Source organism: Panulirus ornatus, chromosome 2 (genome assembly GCF_036320965.1).
Source record: "Panulirus ornatus isolate Po-2019 chromosome 2, ASM3632096v1, whole genome shotgun sequence".
Classification (NCBI taxonomy): domain Eukaryota; kingdom Metazoa; phylum Arthropoda; class Malacostraca; order Decapoda; family Palinuridae; genus Panulirus; species Panulirus ornatus.
In genome coordinates, this window is record NC_092225.1 from 23,064,245 (window position 1) to 23,091,802 (window position 27,558).

Here is a 27,558-nt window from a genome sequence, read left to right on the forward strand (position 1 = left end):
ACGGTTACCGGATGAAACTGCAGAGAAGAAAACGTTAAGACAAGAAACTATACTTAACATATTTTTCTTTTCCAACCACAACCAACCATGCTACTAAAGCCACAACTATGACGACAACCAAAGTTACAACCAAAATCACCAAAATCTACAAAGAAAAACACTTCCACAAACATCATCACGACCAAAGAGGACCACCTCATCACCATTTGTAACCCCCCCCCCACGATTATCATCACCATGACCACCACAAAACATCATCATTATCATCACTGGAACCACCATTACAGCGTGTCTTGTGCCTGTATTACCCAACGACCACCTGGACGCCCTGCCAGACAATATCGCACGCCATCATTGGCACTAACTGATCATCCGCTCTGGGATAAGAAAGAAGGGCGACGAGTCCCTTTCAGGGTAATCTGGTTCACATCACGCACAGCAGCTCTCTCTCTCTCTCTCTCTCTCTCTCTCTCTCTCTCTCTCTCTCTCTCTCTCTCTCTCTGCGCCAAGAGACCACTCGCATGACCGGTATGGATCCAGCGCCAACGGAGATTGCGGGGGTGATAAGAGATAAGGATCTCGTACAGCGACAGGTGTCTGGGGGCCCCGCACTGAGCATATTCCGAAACCAAAACCAAAACAAATCACGTCAAATCGTCAAAACAAATCGTCAACTGGGATGTGGACAAGTTCTTTCTTTAGCCACACGCGGCTTGACACGACGCGAATGAGGAAAGGGTAAGAGGATTTCGAGAAAGAAAATATGGGATATGGGGAGGGTGCATGCAGAAAGGGGAGGAGCTTAGCGGGTTGGGGAGGGGGATCGATCAGCTGACATTCCTGGTTCGGTTGTGGGCGCCCGCCCCCTTCCACTACACTCCGCCATGTGCGCTCACTGCACAAACTACTCGTCCGCCTTACTCCCTCCCTCTCATCGCCTGACCCATTGATTATTCATCTCCAAGATATTGATTCCAGTTCCATGTAGTTGGTCGAGAAGCGTCATCCCGCTGCTCGCAATGGTGTGGCTGACGAAGACTTAAGGCAGGAGTTGTGTGTGTCTCGGACACCGTGATGTCCCCGGTGCGCTTGTGATGTCACACAAAGTGGAATTAACTGCGAAAGTGATGTCACTCTAGCAGGTAGAGTGACAGCATTCGTTACTCACAGCCCGGGCGGAGAGGGACCACTGCCCACCTCTTCGTCAGCGTCTAAGGTAAGGTCATAGTTGTCGAAACTTCCTTTTCGTTTTTTTTCTTTTTATAATTTTCTCGATCACTATCTAACTGACACATGTCTAACTAGTGGTGAGGTAGGACTTGATGCCATTAGTCCACAGATCTACTGAACACCTGTGTTCGTGTATTGGACTATAAACAACTGACAGACAAGATGGTCAGTGTTAAGAGGACAGCCTACCACGATAATGCCATTACTGAGGTGGTGTTTATGGCATGGCGAGGTTGTGGTGGGGGTGAGGACGGTACGGAGTGGACTCTTGTGTGATGGAAGACCCACCTGATGCTGGCCGACACTGCCTCATTCCTCCCGTCATAAGTCAAAGGATTGTGAGGATTTGGCTCCACGTTTTCTTCCACGAGGGAAGGTGTGTGTGTGTGTGTGTGTGTGTGTGTGTGTGTTAGTGTGTGTGTGTGTTGCTCCTAGCTAACGTTGATGTCTTTCACTAAATCCCTGTGAACGACGGTAACGACCCTTGGGTATATGACATCTGGCTTGTAACACAGCCCTTAAAGGTCAGGGTCAGACCGTCCGGCTTTTTAAAGGGCAACTGACTCCATGACGCCAATCAAATTCGTACTTTAATACATATAAAAGACGGATTAATATACATACATGCATACAGCAGACTGTCTCCAGGCAAATATTTGAATCGCATGTGTTTGCCAAGCTACTTAGGGGATATGGGAAAACTCCATTACGCGTCTTAGGTCTGGTCACCGCACCTCAAGAAGCACAAAGTGAGGTCAAGAGAGGAGCAAACCTAAGATGATGCCCGAGTTAATTGGCCTGAGCCACAACGAGAGGCTTGAGGGCTTTCCAACATGGAGGAGAGGGAGAGAGTGTGAAGGACTGATAACAGCAATCATATTTCTAACTTAGCTGGATGATACTGAACGTGGAAAGAGTTCTTCAAGAGGTTACAGCTACCAGATGGTGACTTGAAGCCATGAGAAGAACCTGGGCCAACCGACAGTCAGAAGGGATGCAAGGCAGTCAGTACTGGTTTAGTGTCAGGCTCTGGTAGATGGTGGGGATGAACCAACCAAGGCGACGGTAAGTATCTGCCGGCCGTTTACAGTGGTTTAAGAGGCCACCTGATGACAGAGACAGTTCAAGAGGCGGGAAAAACCAGTGTATAGGTCCCCTCATACAGTACAATTATCATTATCATTATACAACCCCCAAATCACTTATCCAGGGGCTCCTGCAGTTTCAAGGCAATGTTAACCTCAAAAGAATAGACATTACAGACTCCTTTCAAGATATTTCCCCGAGAATACTGAACTCTCGCCAAAGAACTTCTTGCTCCAAAGGAGCATGCATTCTCCTGATGCTAGAAGTTGCGCAGATTTGAGCTGCTGGAGCTTTTAGATAGGTCCTAGGGTAACACGAAACACCAGTCCTTCTACAGGTGGACAGACAATCAGAAATAGATAAAATTCTCGTCAGTTCTTTTCATATTTCAAGAGATGCGACCATGTATTTTTCCCGTAGAGACGATTATGCAAAAAAACAAAACAAAAGCAAATCCTGAAAGAACAGAGTAAAAAAAACACTAATCCAGGAAGCAACGTAGCCAATCCTGTCCGGGTAGGGACACAGCCTCAACAGTGTTGCCACTCGGATACAGGTTGCATGAGAGGTTCTCCACCACTAACGTCCACATGACGTGACTCCGCCCTCTAATTCTAGCCCTTACTGACCCCCCTCCCTGATCCCTCTCCTCCCCTTCTTGTGCATCAGTTCTCTGGCCCCCATGCTCATATGTGGTCCACTTGCTGTTGATCACTAATGTGTTCACCGGTATTACACATACCGTTGAACAGACCGGTCACTATTTAAGACAATGTTGAACACTGGTTCATCTGTAAAACTATATATTTACACCAACAGACAACTAACTCTTCACAAGCAGCAAGTAACCTTACTGAACAATAACTTCATCAATAACACTGTGTCAAGTAGGTTCACACGAATGCGTATTTAAGAAAAAAAATATCTTCAATCACACTGTGTCCAGTAGATTCACACGAATGCGTAACTAGATTTACACGAATGCGTAACTAAAAAGAAAAGAAAAAAACCTATGAACAATGTACAATAAACAAAAGGTTAGGAAAGCCTTGGGAGAAAAAGCCTCGATATAGCCAAGCGGACACTCTCCACCTTCTGTGAGTCATCTGCGAGTAACCCGATCAAGTGAACGGAATGAACGGCAAAGTCGAGCTAGGTTTACTTAGACTACATTAGGTTAAGGCTACGCTTAATTAGACTACCCTAGGTTAGGTTAGGCTTGCTTAACTAGGCTAGGCTTACTTAGACTAAACTAGGTTACGCTATGCTTACTTAGACTAACTAGGTTAGGCTATGCTTACTTACACTAACTAGGTTAGGCTAGACTAAACTAGGTTATACTAAGTTTATTAGACTATGCTAGGTTAGGCTAAACTGGCTTTGCTTGGATGATTAATCTAGACCAGGTTATGCTAAGCTGGCTTTGACTGACTGATTGGTTAAGTCTAGCTAGGTCAGGCCTGGCTTTTGCTGGAACCATAGGCGATGGAGGAGGGGGGGAACTGTCCTCCTCATGAGGTCACGTAGAAATGGTGAAAACTGTAACCTTATGAACTATATGGTAAACCGGGGGCTGTATTACGAAGATTGACGGAGTAATACAGTACATTATGCTGCTATTATCTTGGTTCCGCTGCACGGGACTGCTGGTGAGGTAAGTAATCTTGGTCAACTGCAGGGATGGGGTGTGTGCGTGTGTAAGTCTGAGGGTATGGCGAATGGTGGAGAGGTGAGGTTTAGGAGAGGATGAAGGGGAAGAGTTACAGGGAGTAAAGGGTTGAGGTTGGGTGTTAGATGAGGTGGCAGGGCGGGGGAGTTAGGTTAGGTGGCAGGTGGGACCCAGAGAAGGCAGAGTTAGATATGTAAGGATCAAGAGGTGAAGAGTTGGGGTTACACGGGTACAGACAGGGATGGGGTTAATGCAGCGCTAAAACGAAAGTTGAGGAGCTGAAGGGTGTGGAGCTAAGGGGATGAAAGGGCGGAGTCTGAGGCTACAGGGATGAGAATTGAGGTTCTGAAGCAGGGGTGACTCCTAACTTAATGCATCTCAATCTAATCTTGCCCTTCCTAACCTAGCTTTGTCCATCTCAACGAAATTATGAGCTTGATGTAACCTTACCCAGTAGCGTTTTCCAGCCAGACGAACCCCAATTCAATCTTTGTGCTTTCTAATCTAACCACGGGCATCCTAGTCAAAATTTGAGTTATATATATATAACCTGAGCTGGTACATCCTAACCCAATGTTCCCTAACGTAACTCCTCAGTGCTTTCTACCCCTAACCCAGATCTTCCTAACTCACCCGAACGCCTCCTAACCTGACCTTGCGGGTTCCCAACCTAATGTTTCTAATCAAACTTATTGCTTCCCAACAGTCTAACCTAACCTTCCGTGATGACATGTGTGGTGCGGCAGATAATCTAAGGTATTATAACGTAGATACTTGGTTTAGAAGGACGTGTACTGAGTAGTCAAGTCAACAGTGTACACGCAACAGCCAGCAGCAGTGTTCGCATGCAAACGAATCCAAGCCTTCGCGGATTCATCAAAAATAAACTTTTAGGAATTAACACAATAGAACGCTAACGTAAGTTAGGTTAGTATGCGTGGAAGGAAATAAGAACATGGAAATCATAAAAGCGGTAGATCTTGACCTGTAATGACTGGTTATTTTAAGAAACTCATCAATACTACCCTTAGGAAAACCTCGGGGATCTTGAATATGGTGGCCTGGACCTTGAGGGTAAGGTCAAAGGATCGGCCATTAAAGAAAAGGGTTGTACCATCGTGTTCAACCGCCGTCGATAACCTGTGGTGTGTGTGTGTGTGTGTGTGTGTGTGTGGAGAGGTCATTCTCTATGAGGGGAAAGATGGGTATGTTTGATGGTACTTGTAGTCCCGAAGGTGCTATGTGGGTTCAGCGTGGCGAGGGTAGATGTGTTGGAAATGAAATGGATCAGGACAATATGTTGTGTGGACAGAAGTGTGGTAGTAAAAAAGTATGTATGAGGGAGGTGAGAGGGTGTGCTGAAGTGGTTTGGAGAAATGGAGGGGATGAGTGAGGAGAGGAGCAATGTGGTACTGAAGGAAGTAATGAGCTGTCGATGGACAGAACCAGGACATATGAAGCGGTCTGGGGGAAAACCATGGACAGGTCTGTAGGGGACCTGGTTGTGGATAGGGGCCTGTGATTTCGGTACGTTCAACAGGACAAGTAGAAACTGGATGTGAGGAAATCTGTCCTATTCTTTGTTTGTTCCTGACGCTACCCGATACGAGTGAAAACCTGAGGGAAAGGAGCGGGGGTTGGCGACGGTTAAAAGCACAAGGTGAGTGGGTTCAGGGGATAAGGCCAGGAGTCGGGAAGCAATGCAGGAGGCGGATCAGTAATCCAATACGTCACTGTTCACGCCATCACTGTGCTCTGAATTCTTCGCATTCCTCTTGCGTTGCCAAAGCCGCCCGTACAGGAGAAAAATAACGTAAGACAAAATAATATTCTTCATATTGAACAATACACTTTACAACGATGTGTTTACTTTCACACGAATATAACATAATTATGACCCCGGAAATATTCAGGAATAGGGAAAAGCAAACGTAAAGAAATAAGGACTTCATAAAAAAACTAATTATTTCGAGTAGTGAATGCATCTGGCAGTATCGTGTGGGGGGAGATACAGCGTTATGATGTATGTTGACAAATGGTGGACTTCAAGGGCCGGACTCAGCCTATAATTCAAGGATTTTCCGACAATGTTGCCATCATACTTCATAGGAAGAGACGTCCTGTAAAGGTACAATAGCTGGAGGTGGGGATGTTATTGCCTTCTTACACGTGATATATGTACCATAGAGTGTGACTAGGGAACGTGATTTTCCACTTTATGTGTTACTACAATTTGTGTGTTAACGGGGAGAGAGTTTTTTTTACACTCGTCTTGCCCCGTCTCTTATGCCCACAGCCCCCCAGCTCAGTGAGCAGCAATGCTACCCCATCCCTAGCTCTCGCCCTCACACTAACCCCTGATATTCACAAACCATTCTTCCTTCTCCCCCTTTACCTTTTGTTTCGTTGAGAGATAAAAGATTCAGATTCTCTATACCTCAAACAAACCACCTGTCTCTCATTACTTGCCGTGTTTACTAAATCGACACACATACAGACACTTGAGCCTGAACCTTTGAGGAAGATGAGCACTCCTCGCTTGGCTCCTTCTTCTGTTCCTATAATTTGGAAATCAAAAAAATACATGGAAGAGAAGGTTTCCAACCCTCCGCTTCCACTCACTTTTTCAGTAGGCTTCTACGACACGCAAGGTGTACGTGGGAAGCATTCCTTCATAATGATTCACTTCAAATTATTCGCCATTTGTTTGGCTCTAAGAAGCATGGCAATATTCTCGCCTTTCTCACCACAGAGACCCTTGTGTGTGTGTGTGTGTGTGTGTGTGTGTGTGTGTGTGTGTGTGTGGTGCAGCAGTAGGTTAGCCTCCCCACCTCCCAGACCACCCCTCCCTCCCCTCCCCCTTCACCAACTGTATGTACACCGGGCCTGTAATTACCCCGTAGTGAGCGTTGCTCTCGTACCTGCTGCCTGGCTACGTACGACCACCACGACGACCAACACCCCTCCTAACGACCCTACTGTACGACCCCACCCCACATATATATGTGTGTGTGTCTTCTGGGGGGAGGGAGGGAGGGAACATGCACTGCTACTCAAAGGGCGTATACCACGAGTAAACAGTGAAATACCATACTGCTCTCACCACCTCTCCCTGTGTTGCTTTGTCCTCTCTCGCTGTTGCCTGCCCTTTCTACCTTGCTCTCCCTGATGCCTGCCCTTTCTACCTTGCTCTCCCTGATGCCTGCTCTTTCTCCCTTGCTCTCCCTGATGCCTGCCCTTTCTCCCTTGCTCTCCCTGATGCTTGTCCTTTCTACCTTGCTTTCCCTGTTGCCTGTCCTTTCCACCTTGCTCTCCCTGTTGCCTGCCCTTTCTACCTTGTTCGCCCTGATGCCTGTCCTTTCTACCTTGCTCTCCTTGTTGCCTGTCCTTTCTCCCTTGCTTTCCCTGTTGCCTGTCCTTTCTCCCTTGCTCTCCCTGATGCCTGCCCTTTCTACCTTGCTCTCCCTGATGCCTCGCTCTCCCTGTTGCCTTGCCCTCTCTCCCTGTGTTCGCTGTCCCTCTCCCTATACACACCACCCCGCTCCCGCCTCTCCCACACTATCATTTACTTGCATTATTTACTCGCTGGCAACACGAAGGTCCAGCTGCTGGTCTGGGGTTTGGGCCAGTCAGCTGTTTTACAAGAGGCGTCAGCTGACGTGAGTGGCTGTCACTCGTCAGCTAGCTGTAACGAGAGTCAGCGGCTGTCAGCCAGTTGGTAAAAGACGTACGTCTTAGCAGGTGCGCGTGGATGTCAGCCAGCTGGTGCAAGGACGCCGTCAACTAGTGTCAGTGGCGGTCAGCACGCCACGCTGACAAAGGCAAGAGATTCTCGAGACAATAGCCTAATGGGAATGAACGTTTAATTGGGGCAACGTAAGCAAACTTCTCTACTTAATTGCTTTCATTAGTCTATGTTACCGAGGGGGGATGATACATACATATATATATATATATATATATATATATATATATATATATATATATATATATATATATATATATATATATATATATATCATTGTTCGCCATTTTCCTCGTTATAGATGTAGCGCCAGGATCAGACGGAGAACGGCCTCGTTCGCTCACATTTGTCTCCCTAGTTCTCATGTATAAATCCACCAAAATAAAGAGCTCTATACCCACAATCAACCCCTGACAGCTTGATATGCTCTAGTTCAGTCCATTGACAGCACGTCGCCCCCTGTATACCACATCACTCTAATTCGTTCTATGCCTTGCATGCCTCACACCCTCCTGCACATAACTACTCTTGAATATCCTCCAACAATTTTCACACGCTATCCCTAAAATCGGCGAATCATCCCACTTTCTTTAACAAATATTTGAGATAATACCAAATATTTCCAGTATTCATCGTAGCCACAACAGCAAACACCCCTGTCACTTTACCAGACTAGTGTCGTCTCAGAGAATTATAAAATACAGGTAAAAGAAAAGAAGAAAAGGCTTCCATGTCTCATACTTCAGGTGGGCTTCTGTCGTGAAATGATGAGGTCCTTGGGAATTCAAGCCAACGTCCCCGGCAATATGCGCGTTGTTTGTGCCGCGAAAGCTTCGAAATTATCGCCTCTGCTCGAGCTATACAGCTTTCGTACATGCATTCGAAAAATAACGTACCTATGTCTCGCACGCACTTCACCACGCGAGATAAGAATAAAAATCGTATTCCCTGCATGCATAGGTAGTGTGTTTGTGTGAATGTCTACTAAGAATTTAGAAATCTTCTAGAAAGATATCATGCACCTAGTACATTTACTAGATCTTCACCTTTGTTTAAACGCTGCCTTTGGGTCTAATGTTGGTTATTATTATCAAATGTGCGTTATTTAATAAGACTTGAAGCGTTCATCTACACAACGGTTGTACAAAACGTTTTTGTAAACAGAAACCAGACTATCAATCGAAAACGTAAATTTACAGCATTTCCCTAATAAACGAGAAAACATTAAATCATGTATGTAAAGATATACAAGTATTCTCATTAAAACAAATCATATATTGATAATTTATCAAATAATGAAAATTACCTTTTGTTTATCAATGTGACATGAAAAATGTCCGTGTGTGTGTGTGTGTGTGTGTCCATACATATTCGCCATTTCCAGCAATAGCGACGTAGCGTAAGACGACTGAAGCCTTTGAGGGAAAAATCCTCAATAGGCCCCCCTTCTCTGCTCTTTCTTTTGGGAAGGTAAAACAGGAGAGGATTTCCACCCCTTTTTTTTAAGTCGCATTCTACGACATGCAGGGAATACATGGGCAGTATTCTTTCTCCCCTACACTAAGGGATGATATATATATACTAGAAACACCAGGACCAATAACCACCCCAACAAGAACCCGTAAATGTATGTATTTGCAAACATATGAGTGTGTAATAAATGGACGTATTAAACAAGAGAAAGATCGAACTACCTTGACAACAATAAGAACCTAAGGAGCTACCGAAAAAAAAAAAAAAGCCAGCTAGATCCACAGCCAGCAAGACAAGGAAGCCTGCCTGTCCTGCGTCCATATTATCTGTCTATTTCCCTCTATTTTTTTCCTGATATTCCCCTCTGCTCTCTCCCAACTCCTTTGTTTATCACCACCTTAAGCCACTCTTCCTTACTGCTACTGTTCCTACGAATCCTTTTCACGTGATCTTTTTGCTGCCCCGTAATGTATATACTAGACATACACATTATAAGAATATATATGATCTCAGACACATATGGAACACCTGATGTCCAAGATCTTTTTTTTTTTTTTTTTCGACTGGCGGTTATAATGCCGATGGGCTTAACCAAGACCCCTGGTAGTTAATAGGTCTAAAAGCCCAATTTATACCAACCAAGCACCCAAGACTCATACAGAAAACACGCTTAAAGTGCTTGTTACATAAGAGGACTTGTTTTCACGGCCATTCAATCAGCTCAAGGGGCCACTACGATTCAGCAACGCTAAATGACAACCACCATCTGGTGAAGAGGATCCATCCCTTCACTGTCAGCTCGCTACACCTGGAGATGACACAGAGGACTTTACTCCTCGCTAAAAATAGTGTCCATTGATTCTGGCCTCTCACGATACCCTGTGGGGAGACCTGAGTCTTCTGTTGTCAACTTGTATTCATGTTCCTCATGCCATCGCATGTGGCGCTATCCGGCATGATTTGATATGGGTTAACATTTACAATGGGCTTGTTTTTACAGGGGCCGATTTACAGAAACACACCCGTGACAGAGACTCTAAAATGCTATATATATATATAATATATATATATATATATATATATATATATATATATATATATATATATATATATATAGTGTTACCGGGCATCGCTTGTCAAAGATTACACCGCGAGGCAAAAGTCACTTTTGCGTTACCGTACAAATGAAAATACAGTCTAGTCAAAGAACGTGAGCTCCGAAGGAGCCTACATTTCCCTGCTACTTGTTGATGTAGCGCAGTCTTGGGCTACAGTAGCTTTTTAGAAAGAGGTCCTGGGTAACATCGGAACTCTCTTACAGAAATTGGTCTTGCAGATACCATAAATAAAAACCATGATACTTTCCAAGTTGGTATTTTGACTATTGGCCCATCAACTGCCAGGATCATTAAGGACGTCAACAGCCAAGGCCGTCAACGTCACGTGATAACTACCAATCGAAAAATCTTGGAACACCTCCTGGGGGTAAGGATAATTCTCGGGTCATTACACGCTCTCTCTCCCTGTACATCGGGCTGACTCTTCTGCTAAATGCCTTATCTTGGAGAGAGATTACATCACAAACGTAATCTTTCATAAATAATTTTTACGTATTTAAAGACACTCATTAACAGAAGCCTTATACTATTCAGCTAGGCTTCATGGTCATCTTTTTTTTTTTTAAACGTTTCCAGGAAGAGTAACTACGAAGCGATCTTACCGCAAGGCTTAACACACACCGCAGGAGTATCTAGTGACGTAGAACGAGTCACGTGAGGTGAAATGTTGTCAGGTGTTATGTGTGAGACGTAAGAGATTTTGAGTTCGTAGACTGAATAGTAGTAACAACCCATGTGCGGGCAAGGAAACTTAAGAAATAACAGCCACCATTAGTGCCGGCTCACTGCTTCCGTGAAAAGAGAAAATTACTTGGTTAACGAAAAGATGGGTGAATTTTCCATTTATCATAACTTTTCACATTTGCCCTCCACACCAGCAATGCTGGATCTAGGCCTTACCTCCCTCTCTAGATCATGAAAAAAAAAAAATCAAAACTTATTACTCTATTTTCTTTCATTAAGCACTTCACACGAGACCTGTCGAAGACTGTAAAAAAAAAAAAAAAAAATACATGCTCAGAAAGGCAAATGGAAATGTTCTTATAATAATAATAATAATAATAATAATAATAATAATAATAATAATAATAATAATATACGAAAAGATTTCTGGAGTACTGTTAAAGGTATTTTTGATACTGCTAAGGTGGCGAAGTCTTTGCGGACACAAAAATGCCAGCAGCCTCTTGAAAATGGATGATTTATCTGGTGGCGACCTTCCCGCGATCCAGCAAATTGTCCTGCGTATAAATAGACGAAAATCAATACACACGGCAGAGTTTTCCCCACAGCTTTTCACTGGGGTTCACATTCAAGGTGAAGGCAAACGTTACAATTTCAGAGCTCTGAGCTCACAAACTCTTAGTAAAATCAAAACCCTGTCTTTCGCTTTTTCTCTAAAAATGACAAAAGTAGTCTTCACTTTTTCCTTAGGAGGTTCTTGATGTAATACATACCTTGGGAAAACTAAAAACATCATCTCAACACTTAAGTCATGTCCTTAGTAAGGTTAGGTGTTTTGTGAGTGTGTGTTTTTGACTGGGTTTTGTTAATGTAGAAAATCAATTTCATGAAGTCTAGTAAACAGTTATTATACCATTACCCACGATATCCTTCCCAAATCCAATCTCACCTCCCGAAGATGCCATAAAATCAATCCAAACCATACCTTACCTAACCAGAGGATAAATGAGCCTAGTTGACCTTATCAAATCTTCAAGACTATCTGATAATGAACTTAGTTGACCTTATTAAACATCCAAGACTATCTGACTGGAAGTGACTTTTAAGATAGACACAAAAATCATGCAAAGAGCGGATGTCGTCTAACTGCTTTGGGTCTACCTCCGATGATTTAACATCAACAATATGTATGCAATATACTACAACATAACGAGCAACACTATTTTCATCAGTACTGGCACTCTGTTAAATCTTCGTAAGGAAAGCTAAGACAAACAGCAATACGCAACACATTCAAATATAGCTTAAAAAGTGAGCATGTAGGCTGTGTTGCGATTACCTAACCCCAATAGAGACCATGGGGGCTGTGTTGTACAACCTAGCCTCAACGAGATTATGGAGGCAGCGTTGTTTGCTGCAACCTAGCCTCCCCACAAACACCATGGAAGCTGTGCTGTACAATATATTCCCAACATTGATCATAGGTTGTGCTGTATGACCTACCACCAATAGACTATGGGTCCTTTGTTGTGTATGATTCTCGCGTTGCACAACCTACTAAATAAACTAGCCCCATCAAAACTATGGATCCTCCGTTATACAACTTGACCCCCAAAAGATTATCATATGTCCTGAATTGTGCGAGCTTCCGCCAAACGAGCTATGTTGTACAGTTTAGCTCGACAGGGACAATGAAACCTATTTCAAACATGCAGTGCGGGTTGTATGTCTCAATCTGCATCATAAATCACGGTACCCTCACAAGAAATTATGAATTCATATCCACAATAATATATCTCTCAATGACCAGAGTAGATGTTATAAGTGAAAATGCGATACGCCTCTTCGTACTCTCATATCGGATTCATCATATTTCAGCGGGCATTGGATAATTATAGTTTATCTGAGTACGTGGCTTGACAGTCCTGGATTTTGTGGTCATGAGCATTCCTAAAAAAACAGCAGCAAATTAGAAGGCATGAACATCCGGACAAAACCATCATGCAAACGACCGTTAAAACAATTTCTTGCTCTAGGGTTTGCGGAGAATAATTTTGCCGCCAAACCAGAACTATATTTAACTGAAGCAGAATCACGGTAGCTTGCTAGCCAAGGCCGAGCTACACGCAAATTATCTTTAATTATCTTCCTGCCGGCTAATTTACCGGCAAGGAGGACCTGGATGTGGGTATTTTTACTCTTGGAACTCCCAGGCCTAGTCTTGGTAATGTCGACCGCTGCCATGTTCGTCGTTGTGTCTGACGCGGACAAGAGCGACAGGAGTCGTCGTCGCTCGAGTCGTCTTCCCTACCGAAGAGTTGCTAAAGTTCGAGTTGTCTCTTCGTGGACTTCACTAGCACAGCCGTCCTTCGGCTGGAGAATCGCTCTTCCGCAATCAGTCTCATGTACAAATGAGGAAGTCTTTCAAAACTGGTGTATATCAATTGTGCTAGGTGTGTTTTTATTTTGTCTTTGATACTTCGTAAACATTTGCAGTAGGTGAATGAATGACTGAAGCTACGTATGTTTTTATGCTGGACTAAATGGCTATCAACAGCTAAATATAATTAAGCCTGAAGTGAAACATATGAAGAACATTATTGCTTTAAAATGGGCTATCATTTGTATAAAAAAAATCTGAGGCACTAAAACAACTATAAAAGAGCAGCATACTTACCATAAAAAGAAAATTTCACAATGGGAAAATTTGTACTTGATTAGTTAAGGCACAATTTCTATCGCTTTAATATATATATATATATATATATATCTTAATACCTTCCACAGAGCATCTCTATCAACTCTATCATATGCCTTCTCCAGATCCATAAATGCTACATACAAATCCATTTGCTTTTCTAAGTATTTCTCACATACATTCTTCAAAGCAAACACCTGATCCACACATCCTCTACCACTTCTGAAACCGCACTGCTCTTCCCCAATCTGATGCTCTGTACATGCCTTCACCCTCTCAATCAATACCCTCCCATATAGTTTACCAGGAATACTCAACAAACTTATACCTCTGTAATTTGAGCACTCACTCTTATCCCCTTTGCCTTTGTACAATGGCACTATGCACGCATTCCGCCAATCCTCAGGCACCTCACCATGAGTCATACATACATTAAATGGTGTGGGAGGCAAGTTGTTAGAAGCAGTGAAAAGTTTTTATCGAGGATGTAAGGCATGTGTACGTGTAGGAAGAGAGGAAAGTGATTGGTTCTCAGTGAATGTAGGTTTGCGGCAGGGGTGTGTGATGTCTCCATGGTTGTTTAATTTGTTTATGGATGGGGTTGTTAGGGAGGTAAATGCAAGAGTCCTGGAAAGAGGGGCAAGTATGAAGTCTGTTGGGGATGAGAGAGCTTGGGAAGTGAGTCAGTTGTTGTTCGCTGATGATACAGCGCTGGTGGCTGATTCATGTGAGAAACTGCAGAAGCTGGTGACTGAGTTTGGTAAAGTGTGTGGAAGAAGAAAGTTAAGAGTAAATGTGAATAAGAGCAAGGTTATTAGGTACAGTAGGGTTGAGGGTCAAGTCAATTGGGAGGTGAGTTTGAATGGAGAAAAACTGGAGGAAGTGAAGTGTTTTAGATATCTGGGAGTGGATCTGTCAGCGGATGGAACCATGGAAGCGGAAGTGGATCATAGGGTGGGGGAGGGGGCGAAAATTTTGGGAGCCTTGAAAAATGTGTGGAAGTCGAGAACATTATCTCGGAAAGCAAAAATGGGTATGTTTGAAGGAATAGTGGTTCCAACAATGTTGTATGGTTGCGAGGCGTGGGCTATGGATAGAGTTGTGCGCAGGAGGATGGATGTGCTGGAAATGAGATGTTTGAGGACAATGTGTGGTGTGAGGTGGTTTGATCGAGTAAGTAACGTAAGGGTAAGAGAGATGTGTGGAAATAAAAAGAGCGTGGTTGAGAGAGCAGAAGAGGGTGTTTTGAAATGGTTTGGGCACATGGAGAGAATGAGTGAGGAAAGATTGACCAAGAGGATATATGTGTCGGAGGTGGAGGGAACGAGGAGAAGAGGGAGACCAAATTGGAGGTGGAAAGATGGAGTGAAAAAGATTTTGTGTGATCGGGGCCTGAACATGCAGGAGGGTGAAAGGAGGGCAAGGAATAGAGTGAATTGGAGCGATGTGGTATACAGGGGTTGACGTGCTGTCAGTGGATTGAATCAAGGCATGTGAAGCGTCTGGGGTAAACCATGGAAAGCTGTGTAGGTATGTATATTTGCGTGTGTGGACGTGTGTATGTACGTGTGTATGGGGGTTGGGCCATTTCTTTCGTCTGTTTCCTCGCGCTACCTCGCAAACGCGGGAGACAGCGACAAAGTATAAAAAAAAAAAAAAAAAAAAAAAAATATATATATATATATATATATATATATATATATATATATATATATATATATATATAAACTACCTAAACAAGACAGGTGGTGACTAATAATGAAAATTCAATGGTGTAATTACACTAGGGATAATAATACTAATTAATAGCGGATGCCTCCATGAGACTAAAATCTTAATTCTGAAAGTAGAGACTGCAGAGCAAGGTTTTTGTCAATTACCTATAATAAAGTCCGAATGTTACGCGGATGAGGAAATTAAGAAATCTGTTGACTAGTAATAAATGGGTTTAATAGCATGGTTAGTACCCGAAATACAACTTTTAGATCACACACACACACACACACACGTCTCGTGTAATGAATGTGTATAGTTCATACACGTAAACATCTACAATTTCCTGCGCCTGAAAAAAAAAATGTAGACAATAACGAAAACCTTTTTAAGTCTACGTCCACAAGGGTTCACAGAAAACAGCATAGGATCAACAAGACCAACCTTTTATGACCCCCTGAAATTCCCTAACGATTCCACAAAGGGTAACGACCTCTCCAGATCAGGAACCACTGCTTCAGGTTAGGTTCATCAGCGGGACTGACCTAGGTGTGACGAGCCCCAGTTATTAAAGTTAGGGGTATCGGCAATCTAATATTCTCCCCCACAGTTTAAAATGCTCTGAGGCACATCGTATACAATCCCATCTACAGTGTCAGGCGTTGATGTTTTTCCCCCCTTTTTTTTTCTTATGGATTTATTTTATTCATACATAAATGCACACGTTTTAAATAACGATGGAGAGAGAGAGAGAGAGAGAGAGAGAGAGAGAGAGAGAGAGAGAGAGAGAGAGAGAGAGAGAGAGAGACTTTAGGGGGTGCTCACCTTCATAATTCTGTTTCTACCCTCAAATTTTTTGTATTATATTTTGTACACCAAAACAAAAATGGAGGTAAAGGACTGGGGAATATCATCATCTATATATTTTACACCCACTGTAGTCATTTAGTGTCTGCTTTACGAAAATTTCGAGTTTAAAATCTAAAATGTTATATAGCCTGGGTATATAATCATACTAAAGAACATACAGGTTAGTATGCATGCATTTTATCCCTTTTCTCGCAGAATTTTTCCAACGCCCTTCTAAATATAATATTCCAGGGGACGCTTGTAACATATTCACCCCATGCATTGCCAGAGTATGTTAATTCTGTGTCACTAGCGACTAAAGAAAAAAAAAAGTACGGCTCATGATGTTCTACATATTTGGTTTGTTAATCTACACTCTTTTACTGACGGCTGAGGTATTTGGAAGGGGTTCTTGGTTAAGATCTGCAGTTTCCCATGGAATATCATAGTTACGTTAGGTTAGGGTTTGTGATGCATCATATTACTCATAATTCGGAATATCACAGCTACGCTAGGTTAGGGTTTGTGATGCTTCGGACTATCATAGTTATGCTAGGTTAGGATTTGTGATGCTTCGGACTATCATAGTTATGCTAGGTTACGATTGTGATGCTTCGGACTATCATAGTTATGCTAGGTTACGATTTGTGATGCTTCGGACTATCATAGTTAAGCTAGGTTAGGATTTGTGATGTTTTAGGTGACTGGCGCTTCGGACGATCATAGTTATGCCATAGTGTGTACCTGTTTGCAGGAGGAGGAGGAGGTGGTGGCAGTGAGGGGGCAAAATGATGCAGGTAGCGGACAGCGACAGGTATCGGGAGGCGGTCGCTAGGCTCAAGAGGCTACTGTATGAGCCGCCCGGCTGGGAGTCTCCCTCAACGCCTCCACAACAAGACCCCTACATCAATAACTCCTTCCATCACTTATCTTCCCATAAAACAGGTAAAGGGATCACGAGATTCTGATGTCCTGCAGTCGGTGTCTGTACATTTGTAATCCACCTTAACAAAAGGGGTCGAAATACATTCTCCAGGAATGATTGATTACATAATAGTGAAGTATTTAGAGCGAACACAACGAGCTAAACATACGCACTAACCCACATGATTACTGCCGATTTAGGAATTAAACATAATGTTAGTTTCACAGCCTCATTACTATATACTATGAAATAAATAAAATTCTGATTCTAATAGCATTTTGGAAGAAAAAACACTAACCTTAACGGTAAACTTGATTTTTTTTTTCGTACGTGTACACAAATATCTATAACTCCTGTGAAATATTTAACTTAATAACTTCAGTTGAATTTGTGTATGATAACGTATTTACAGTGTGTGCTTCCCTATAATTATCCTGAACAATTTAAGAACCTTCGTTAACCTCTGACAATTTGAAAAATGATATTTCGGTGAGAATAAGCAAGAAGTATTTTGTAAGTGATTATAGTGATACTCATATAGGCACCATATTTACGAACATTAGGGCTGTAACTCTTCCTAAATCCATTCCCCCCAAACCAGTCCACCTCACTTTACCCTTACATCCATCATTGTAACTCTACTACTCGAGAATCAGCAGAGTAACCCTCCCTGGTCCCTCAGTGAGTTCCGAGGATGTGGTGTGCCTGCGGAACATTGTCAGCGGAGGTGGCGGTGGTGGCGGCGGAGGAGTTGAGGGAGCGTCGCGCTCGCTGATGGAACTCCTGCGTCACCAAGAGGAACTGATAGCCCAACTCGAGAAGGAGAACGACTTCCTCAAGGTGAGTGCCTGGTCCCGCCTCTCATTCCTTATCTTTCCTTAAGTTTTTTGCTCTATAGCGTGACATTCCTTCCTCCTTCGCTGATTTTTATCATGAAATTAATACAATTGGAACAATGCAGTACTGAAGTAATTGGTGGGTACTTCATTGTCTTTTCTTGTCCAAACTAACGCATGGTTCACTAACACCCTAACTTTTATTTCTATCTTTAAAAATCATTGAATAATTATTCCCTTATTTCTGAATGACAGCTGAAATTAGTGAACTATAATTATGTACCATGATTACTTTCGGCCAGCCTAACGCTACAGCGTCTAGACCTTACTGACACAGTAATAATTAATATATCACCGTTCCATGTACAGATTCTAAGTTATCATAAATTGCAATTTCATCTCGGTACTTCTGTGATGGTACTGAAGCATACATAAATTTTTCCCTCGCCTTCAACGGTCTCCAATAATACTTAGCAGATTTATTCTTAAAACCAGTCTCATGAAGGGGTATCCACAGCCACGCAGGCGTTAAATGAACTACATTCACAACCGCTAACCCTATCAATCTTTTTTGAGATTTTCGAGGAGCTGGCGAACGAATTGCTTATTTCACACATTTGTTACGACGCTTAAACAGACTTGAGAGGATGGCATGTGTAGTAGATGAAAAGCTTTGATTTAACATAAGGCCAGTCATTTTACAGAGGAATACTGTGGGTTCTGGAGTCTTACTTCTTGTGATGGTTACAGCGGGAGGTGGTGACTGTAGGGGAAGGGGTCCGACGGATGGGCAAGGAAAACCATGATCTGCATCGTCGCCTGGCTGACGCCCTCAGTCAAGCCATCACCCAGGTGAGTCCTCCTCAGTCATCACCCAGTTGAGTCCTCTTCAGTCAAGCCATCACCCAGGTGAGTCCTCCTCAGTCAAGCCATCACCCAGGTGTGCCCTCCTCAGTCAAGCCATCACCCAGGTGAGTCCTCCTCAGTCAAGCCATCACCCAGGTGAGTCCTCCTCAGTCAAGCCATCACCCAGGTGAGTCCTCCTCAGTCAAGCCATCACCCAGGTGAGTCCTCCTCAGTCAAGCCATCACCCAGGTGAGTCCTCCTCAGTCAAGCCATCACCCAGGTGAGTCCTCCTGAGTCAAGCTATCGTCCAGGTGAGTTTGTTGCCACCATCCGGGTGAGTCGTCCTTGTCTCCATCATACTCAACATGAGTCAACCATCTTGATTGGTTGGTTGTTTTAAGCTTTAGGCCTACCAATTACCAGGGTCATTAAGGCCATCAACGTCAAGCTACATCCACCAACCGTATCATTTTCAACACTTTCCTCAGGGGTTAAGGGTGTAACCCAGCTCTAACCCATTTTCATTACATAAATTATTTATACTTTATTTCTGAGGAATAAAAAATCTACATCAGTATTATGGAATTAAGACAACCATATTTGTAATGTAGACTTTGTAAACTTACGCATAATTAATCTTTACTATTTATCAATACACTGTAGAGTTAAACCATAAGTTACTTTTACCCCTTCGGTGTAGAACAATATGACAAACCGGCGAAACATTCCGAACAAACCCCTCGCACTTAGCTTCACACAAGGAACACTGGATTCCTTATTTGGTTATATGTGGAGCCTTCGTTGACCCTGCTCCTGTCACTTGCCATGATGCAAACGATGTTGCAACCACTCTCACCAACCCTATCCACAAGGACAGGAGGAAAGGGGAGAGGGGGTAGAGTTTTCATTTTGAAATCCACCGCTCGGGGAGGTTAAAGGATTTTATGGTCTGACTGTACACGCATCTACCTGTATTTCCCGAAGCATTACTATTGTCACTAGGGGTTACATACTGCAGGGTGAGAGTTCCGAGATCAGCAGCAGCGGAAGCAGCGTCGGGCCAAGTGGGGGAGACGCATCTGCCTCCAGACACAGGGTCGCCAGCCTTACCAGGTCGGTCTTTGACGCCATCTTTCGTGTTGCCTTGTTGTTGATACTGTGCCCCTCGCTCGCACCAAGAAATTAAATAATTTCATGTCTTGAAACAGAGAACTAAACGAAGTAGAGCTGCAATTACTTAAAGGTTTTAACATAAGGTCTCCTGGAAAGGTGTAGACTCTGTCACAAGCGCCTCATTTTAGTTCCGTGTACCATCGCCAGGGAAAAGACGGCGCTGCAAGAGCAAGTGAAGCACTTGGAGGACGCTCTGGCCGCCATGCGACAAAGAGAACACGATGCGTTGACCAAGCTCAAACAAGCGCTCACACTCGCCGAGGACACGCACTCACACACGGCACAGGTGTGGAGATATACATCCAGCAGCTGTATGTAGCGTATATCCAATATATGAACTGATAAATAAACAAGTTCTAACAAACATATAACCATGTATGTATACAGAGTGCTACGAGGAGTGTAGTATCTCACCGAACTGGACATAATCACAAAATACCCACACCCTCAGGTCCGCGCCAGCAGCGAATCCGCACTGGAGGAGTTGTCAGCCCTCCTGACGGCTACCAAGCAGGAGAGACAGGAGCTGAAGAGGCTGCTAGACGAAGCGGACAACGAGATGAAGCGGCAGCAGGAGCAGAGGGACGAGCAGGTGGCCCATCAGCAGCAGAGGATCAAGAAGCTGCAGGACGAGCGCGAGGAACAGGAGGAGGTGGTGGGTCGCCTGCGGCAGGACCTGCGAGACGGCAGCAGGAAGGTGGCCGCCCTCGAGGACGACCTCCGGGCGGCGAGGGCGGCCAGGAACCGACTGGAGGCTCAGCTGGAGGAGCAGAGACAACATTCCAAAGAGGCCCACGCCAGGCTGGATCAGATCATCATGGCGTGAGTACTGAGGTCACACGACCCTCGAACTCTTTAAAAACACTTACCATGACAAATGTCATCACCTGGTGTCAAAACTCTGTCGCACCTGCCATGCACAGGATCACTACGTCATGATTAACTGCCGTATCTAATGAGGTGGCAGAACTAACTGCCTTATCTAAGGTGGTTTAACTGCCATATAATAATGGGTGTGGTAGACATAACTGCCTTATCTAATAGGGGGTGGTGAGAATTACTTTTCATAGGCTTGACTTGCACGTCCGTCTTCTCTAATCTGTCAACAAATGAGGATGTGTGTTGTGTGTGGCAGGCGGAGTGGCGAGGCTGCAGCGGGCACGGCCAGGGCCCGGGAGCTGGAGGAGCGGCTGACGGCGGCGCGGCAAGACACCTCACGCCTCCTTCAGGCCATCACCACCCTCGCCCAGGTGATGCTCATCTTCTAAAGTGGTGGATAGGGAGGGAGGGAGAGTGAAGCATTCTGCTTTACTGTCCTGTCTTCATATACAGTGGGTGGGGAGAATGAAGCCTTCTGCTTTACTGTCCTGTCTTCATATACAGTGGATGGGGAGAGTGAAGCATTCTGCTTTACTGTCCTGTCTTCATATACAGTGGGTGAGGAGAGTGAAGCCTTCTGCTTTACTGTCCTGTCTTCATATATAAAGGATGGGGAGAGTGAAGCCTTCTGCTTTACCATCTTGCTTCCATACACTGAGTGAAGGATAGCATTACCGTCCACAAGAAGACCTCGTCACAGACCACACAGGGTCTTCTGTTATCGAGGCATTTCCTTGTACTTTCATCCACCGCTTGACGCAACGTCAAGCAGGTACGGCAGCCATCTATCTAGTGCTATTGTACAAGTCTATACAATGTGCATCTAATGAAAGACCAAAATGGAAACAAGGTATATGGGAGTCCTGAAGCACGGTACATCAAGCTCAAAGTCGATCGGAAGCCCGAAAAATAAATCATGTGATCTCGACAGTTGGAAAGTAATATCAGAATGTAGCTCAATCAATATACGTCTTAGGGAGAGAAAGAAAATGTAAAAATCTTCCTACTAAAAGATGTCTTCCAGTCTTCTTTTCCTTAAAATATGGAAAAGTATCCTATGTCCTTTTTAAGGAAGGGATAAACAATGATGCGAAATTAGCAGAGGAGATATCTTTTTTCTTCTTCTTCTTTAAGGGTTCGGGAAGATCGGCTGAAACTGTGACGACAGACGACGTCAAGAGCGAGAGGTTAGCGGCTGAACAGCAGCTAAGCTTAGCGCTCACCGCTCTACAGTCCCGCCATGGTGAGTACCTTACACACACGCACGGGATCACTTACTTCATGTAATATTAAGGAAGCCTTGTAGGTGACTCACGACCGCCAGTCTCCCCCTAACCCCACACACACACACACACTTACTCATGCAGTACCCACGCCACTTCATGACTCATGACCCACAATGGTTAGTACCCACTCCACTTCATGACCCATGACTCATGACCCATAATGTTATTTTGTGTATTACGCATTCTTTCCTCATCATCATCTCACACACGGATCACAATTCCATGGGTAAAAGAGTCACTACAATATTCCCTTTCTCTCTTACTCATATATAAACACTAGCACTCCCTCGCCAGCATGATGAGTGAGTGAGTCAGCCAGCCAGCTAGCCAGACTCCATGTAATATTCATGGTTTCCCCTGCCTCATCCCCCGGGCCACACCTGCTCCCGATATCATTGACCGGTTGGCTGTCCTTCAACCACAAGATACAGCCACTATTTTAGGAACATATTGTCGTGTGTGTGTGTGTGTGTGTGTGTGTGTGTGTGTGTGTTTATGTGGTGTGTGTGTGTGTGTGTGTGTATATTGTCGTGTGTGTGTGTGTGTGTGTGTGTGTGTGTGTGTGTGTGTGTGTGACAGTGTGTGTGACAGGAAGGGTCGGTGCATTTTCTATGACAAATTATACGTTCCTGGATATGAAGTTGCGGGAAGTTTTCTGTCGGAGAGGAGAACAGACAATACGTTTTCTAGTTGTTGGTTTTAATTTTCTTTATGCCAAAAGGAGCGTTCTGTAGGTCCTCACGCGTTACCTGATTAGGCGTTTTCCGAGACAAAGGAACTGACGGTACGTTTTCTTTTTTGGGTTCTGACAAATGACGATGATTTACATTTCGTGGCAAGGTAGGAACTGACGGTACGTTTTCTTTTTCTTATTTTTTCTGACAAATGATGATTTATTTCGTGACAAGGGGGAACTGACGGTACGTTTTCTTTTTCTTATTTTTTTTATGACAAATGATGATTTATTTCGTGACAAGAGGGAAACTGACGGTACGTTTTCTTTTCTCTTTTTTCCTGACAAATGACGATGATCTACATTCGTGACAAAGGGGAAACTGACGGTACGTTTTCTGTTGACAGAGGAAGAGGTGTCGTCTCTCCGGGAGGCGACGCGGCAGCAGAGCGAGGCCATGGACGCCCTGAGGGAGGAGGTGGCCAGGATGCGCCAGCAGCTGGCTCACGACAACGAAAACTACAGGTGAGGCCAACCACACACCTACCCTGGCCACGACGCCTTGTTGATCACCTGCTAACGTTAACTAGGAGGCCATTTTCTGTATCACCTCTCTCTCTCTCTCTCTCTCTCTCTCTCTCTCTCTCTCTCTCTCTCTCTCTCTCTCTCTCTCTCTCTCACACACACACACACACACACACACACACACACACATCTGAAAGTACCCAAGACCAGTAATGGTAAAAATCGCATTATACAAACGAAAAATCTTCATGTTATTGTTATCTTGCCTTAACTCTCTCATGGTTAAGATGAGAACACAAACATTCCCTCTTAAAGCCATGTTTATCCTTCCTTCCTTCTTGTTCCACTCGATAAATATAATAAAAACATGTAAATCAAAGAGGCGTATTAAGGGCATGTATTTAAAAATTTCCACGAGTAACAACTCCTAGTGTAATGAACTCTTGTACTTTAAAGACACATCATTATCATCATATTTACGGCAATTTACTTTTCTCCCAGTCCACTTCAAACATACATTTCTGCTGTGGGAACATTCGAATATTTTTTTGCAAGTATAGCATTCAAAAATTCAATCCCTGTATAACCTCTGAGTGGGCGTCTTCTTCATTTGCATATAACTTGTGTATATGTGTGTGTGTGTATGTGTGTGTGTATGTGTGTGTATGTGTGTGTATGTGTGTGTTGTGTGTGTGTGTGTGTTAGTAGTTAAAGACACAATACAGGAGGCGAGTGGTAAGTTAGCTTTTTCAAACGGCGGCCGCGACAGGAAGACGGTGGCGCAGCAGGAGGCAGAGACCACGAGAGTGCGGGAGGAACTGCAGGAGACGCAGCAGGAGGTCCTCCACGGACAGGAGCAAGCGCGACTCCAAGGCGCCCTCTACCAGCAGGCCCTGGACAAGCTCAGGCGGGCTGAGGGCAAAGCGTCGAAGGCAGAGGAGCAGGTAATGTACTGTCCCGACACCCTTACCAGACTAACGCTTTCCCCTGGGGGATGTTCCAGGACTCGGCTGGAAGAGGTGGGCCGGGGTCTGGCCGCTCTGGCTTCCAGTCACGACCCGGGCCAGACTCCAGGGGAAGAGGAGGAGGAAGAGGAGACGACGAGGTCTGGGCCTCCAGACAGCGGGGTGCCAAGTACGCCCTCCGTCAGCACGACCACACCAGCCACGACCCGAAGACTCCCACACACCCACCCAGACGACCAGCAAGGGGACGAGGAGACGCAAGGGGGACGAGGAGGGACGATCAACACTCCCGGCGAGACGGAAGACGAAGAAGGACAAGGGGAGACATCAGAAGAGACAGAGGAAAACCGGAATGAGACAATGGACACACTAAGAGACACAAGTGGCCAAGAAGACACGAAAGAAAAACCAGGGGATAAGGAAAAGAAAAAAGACATTAAAGAAAAGCAAGGAGATAAAGAAGAGAAAGAAGAAGACACAAAAGAAAGAGAAGGGGATATGGTAGAGAAGAAAGAAGAGGACACGAAAGAAAAGCAAGTAGATATGGAAGACAAAGAAGACACGAAAGAAAAACAAGACGTAGAAGAGAAAGAAAAGGACACGAAAGAAAAACAAGGAGATATGAAAGAAAAGGACACGAAAGAAAAACAAGGAGATATGAAAGAAAAGGACACGAAAGAAAAACAAGATGTGAAAGAAAAGGACACGAAAGAAAAACAAGGAGACATGAAAGAAAAGGACACGAAAGAAAAACAAGATGTGAAAGAAAAGGACACGAAAGAAAAACAAGATGTGAAAGAAAGGGACACGAAAGAAAAACAAGGAGATACGTCAGACAACCAAGGGAATAAGGAGGGCCAAGAGGACACGAAGAAAAATAAGGGAATTACGGATGATAGACAGGGGGAGGTGGAGGGCCAAATGGACGGCAGTACAGACGACACTGTTGCCAAGGACATGCCAGAAGAGAGCCACAGCGACAGTAAAGACGGCGACCCAGAACATACGAACATGAAAGGCGAGATCGAAGACAAAGATGGTGAAGAGAAGGACAGAAGAGGAGAAACAAAAGTCAATGGAGATACGAGAGAAAATGGGGAAGACAGTGAGCCACAAGGAAAAGACGTCAAAGCCAATGGAGAAACGAAAGAAAATGGGGAAGACAGCAAGCCACAGGGGGAAGACGTCAAAGCCAAAGAAGGCGAGACAGAAGCCAAAGAAGAAGACTCAGGAAGCCAACAGGACGAGACTGGCACCAGCCGGGGAGAGCAAGGAGGCGCTGGCGAAGGTGTGGACGAAGTGCGCGGGACAGACGGAGAGAAAGACGCCAACAGTTCGACCAAGGAAGAGGGTAAGGCGGAGTGCGAGAAATGTGTGACGTTGATGATGATATTAGAGGTTGTGGGAGGCGCCCTGGAGGAGCTGCAAGTGGACGTGGACAAGCAGGGGACGCGCCTGGAGAGGCTCGGGGGTCGCTGCGGCACCCAGTGTGACAACTGCCTCAAGTACCAGTTTGTGCTGTGGGCCACCTACAGCCGACTTGATAATGTTGACAAGTATTCTCACTTGCTGGGGCACAGGATTGATGCACTGTCTCGCAGGTGGGCTGTTAGAGGCCACTACCAGTAGAAGGTCTTAGGCTATAGCTTAACCCCCCCTTTTTTAGCATGCACATTAGTCCTTGTTTATGTTCTCTGGTGGATCATCAGTATCTTAGCTTGTAGCTCAGTTCCTCCCCCCCCCCGTGCTTTGTTCTCGTGCATACTGTTCAGTCCCAGCATGAAGGTTTGTTCTTGCGTATTGTGTTCTTCAATCTGTGTCCCGTTTAAACCATCAAAAGTCTTGAATGTAGAATATGAAATTATCTTCACAACGTTTCACTGCAATATATCAACTGTTTCTTACGTTTCACTGCAATATATCAACTATTTCTTACGTTTCACTGCAGTATATCAACTATTTCTTACGTTTCACTGCAGTATATCAACTATTTCTTACGTTTCACTGCAATATATCAATTATTTCTTACGTTTCACTGCAACAGATGAACTCTTTCTTATCTTTATATCTATGTACCATAAAGTGCAACACCAGGAAAAGATGCCACTACCAATATAACAGCTTCTGTTCCTTCCTGTTGGCAGAGTTCTGAGCTAGCAGAGCTAGTTCGATCGGCGACACAAGAACGCGACACCATTCGTCGCGAAGTCACTTACCTTCGGAAGGTGGCAGCAGCAGCGACTTCGACGTCTGCCCTCGACCTTGCCATTCCCGCTGAAGATTACAAGTCCTCTCCACCACCACCACCACCAGCAGCACCACCTCGCTCCTCCTCCTCCAACAACGTTCCTGTACCTGGAGGAGATTCGGAGCAGGGACCAAAGCACTCCGAAGGCCCAGTTCGAAGCCTCACCACCCCGGCGGCTCTCTTGGCCACGGACGAAGTCTTCAAGAATGTGACGGTCGCCCCAGGGATCACACTCCAACACTTGTACCAAGAGACTTGACCGGTTTTCTTCACTTTAAATGTGTTCTTCCACTTCGACCAGTAGCTGTTCTCAATGATCATACATCTTAGTGTTAAGGATTCATATAAGTATACGAATAGTTCTTCAACGACTCTCGAAACGATGCCAGTAATCGAACCATCAGCCCAACGTGGCTACAGCACTCAGTACGCTGTGTCAGCGCGGAGCTGTTCATCCTTTGTTAAAAAATATATATAAAAAAAAGAATAAAAAGCTTTATCGTTTACTCCAGTTGAGTTCCCCCAAGCAGGACGACTTAATCCCAATGGATACAGCTTTATGCCTTAAGTCCGACAACTAACCTTTAGTGTACGATTACTTAAACCTCTTGAGTACGATGTCTTTACCCCTCATGAGGAAGACTTCAACTCCTTATGTATGATGGTCTGACCCTTATAACGATATAACCCCCCCTTAAGCGCGCTTAACAACCCTATGAGTACGATGAATTAGCCCCCTTCAATGCAATGACAACCCCATGAGTACGATGGATTAGCCCCCTTCAATGCGATGACAACTCCATGAGTACGATGAATTTAGCCCCCTTCAATGCGATGACGACAACCCCTCGAGTGCGATGACAACCCCTCCAGTACGATATCGACCCCCTCCACTAAAATGACCGGGATCGAGAGGATAAGTCATCGTACTCAGGGG

General features: G+C 44.5%; 2 protein-coding genes across 7 annotated transcripts in view; one reads left to right on the forward strand and one right to left on the reverse strand.

Annotated features, from left to right (window-relative positions):
• Positions 1-27,558, reverse strand: part of spel1 (DNA mismatch repair protein spel1) — a 78,693-nt gene that overhangs the window by 39,824 nt on the left and 11,311 nt on the right. The window lies entirely within an intron of this gene.
• On the forward strand, positions 866-26,673 carry LOC139754199 (uncharacterized). 3 transcript variants are annotated; one of them, XM_071671415.1, is made up of 12 exons: positions 866-1,216; positions 17,020-17,210; positions 17,873-18,030; positions 18,777-18,878; positions 19,891-19,985; positions 20,193-20,331; positions 20,497-20,867; positions 21,181-21,295; positions 22,059-22,167; positions 23,291-23,408; positions 24,412-25,974; positions 26,518-26,673. In XM_071671415.1, exons 2-12 carry the CDS (start codon positions 17,054-17,056, stop codon positions 26,528-26,530), a joined length of 2,940 nt encoding a protein of 979 aa, XP_071527516.1. In that variant the 5' UTR covers positions 866-1,216; positions 17,020-17,053; the 3' UTR covers positions 26,531-26,673. The 3 variants fall into 3 exon arrangements, with proteins under 3 accessions (XP_071527516.1, XP_071527526.1, XP_071527536.1); XM_071671425.1 differs by having other exon boundaries at positions 17,023-17,210; XM_071671435.1 differs by having other exon boundaries at positions 24,412-25,724; positions 26,518-26,660.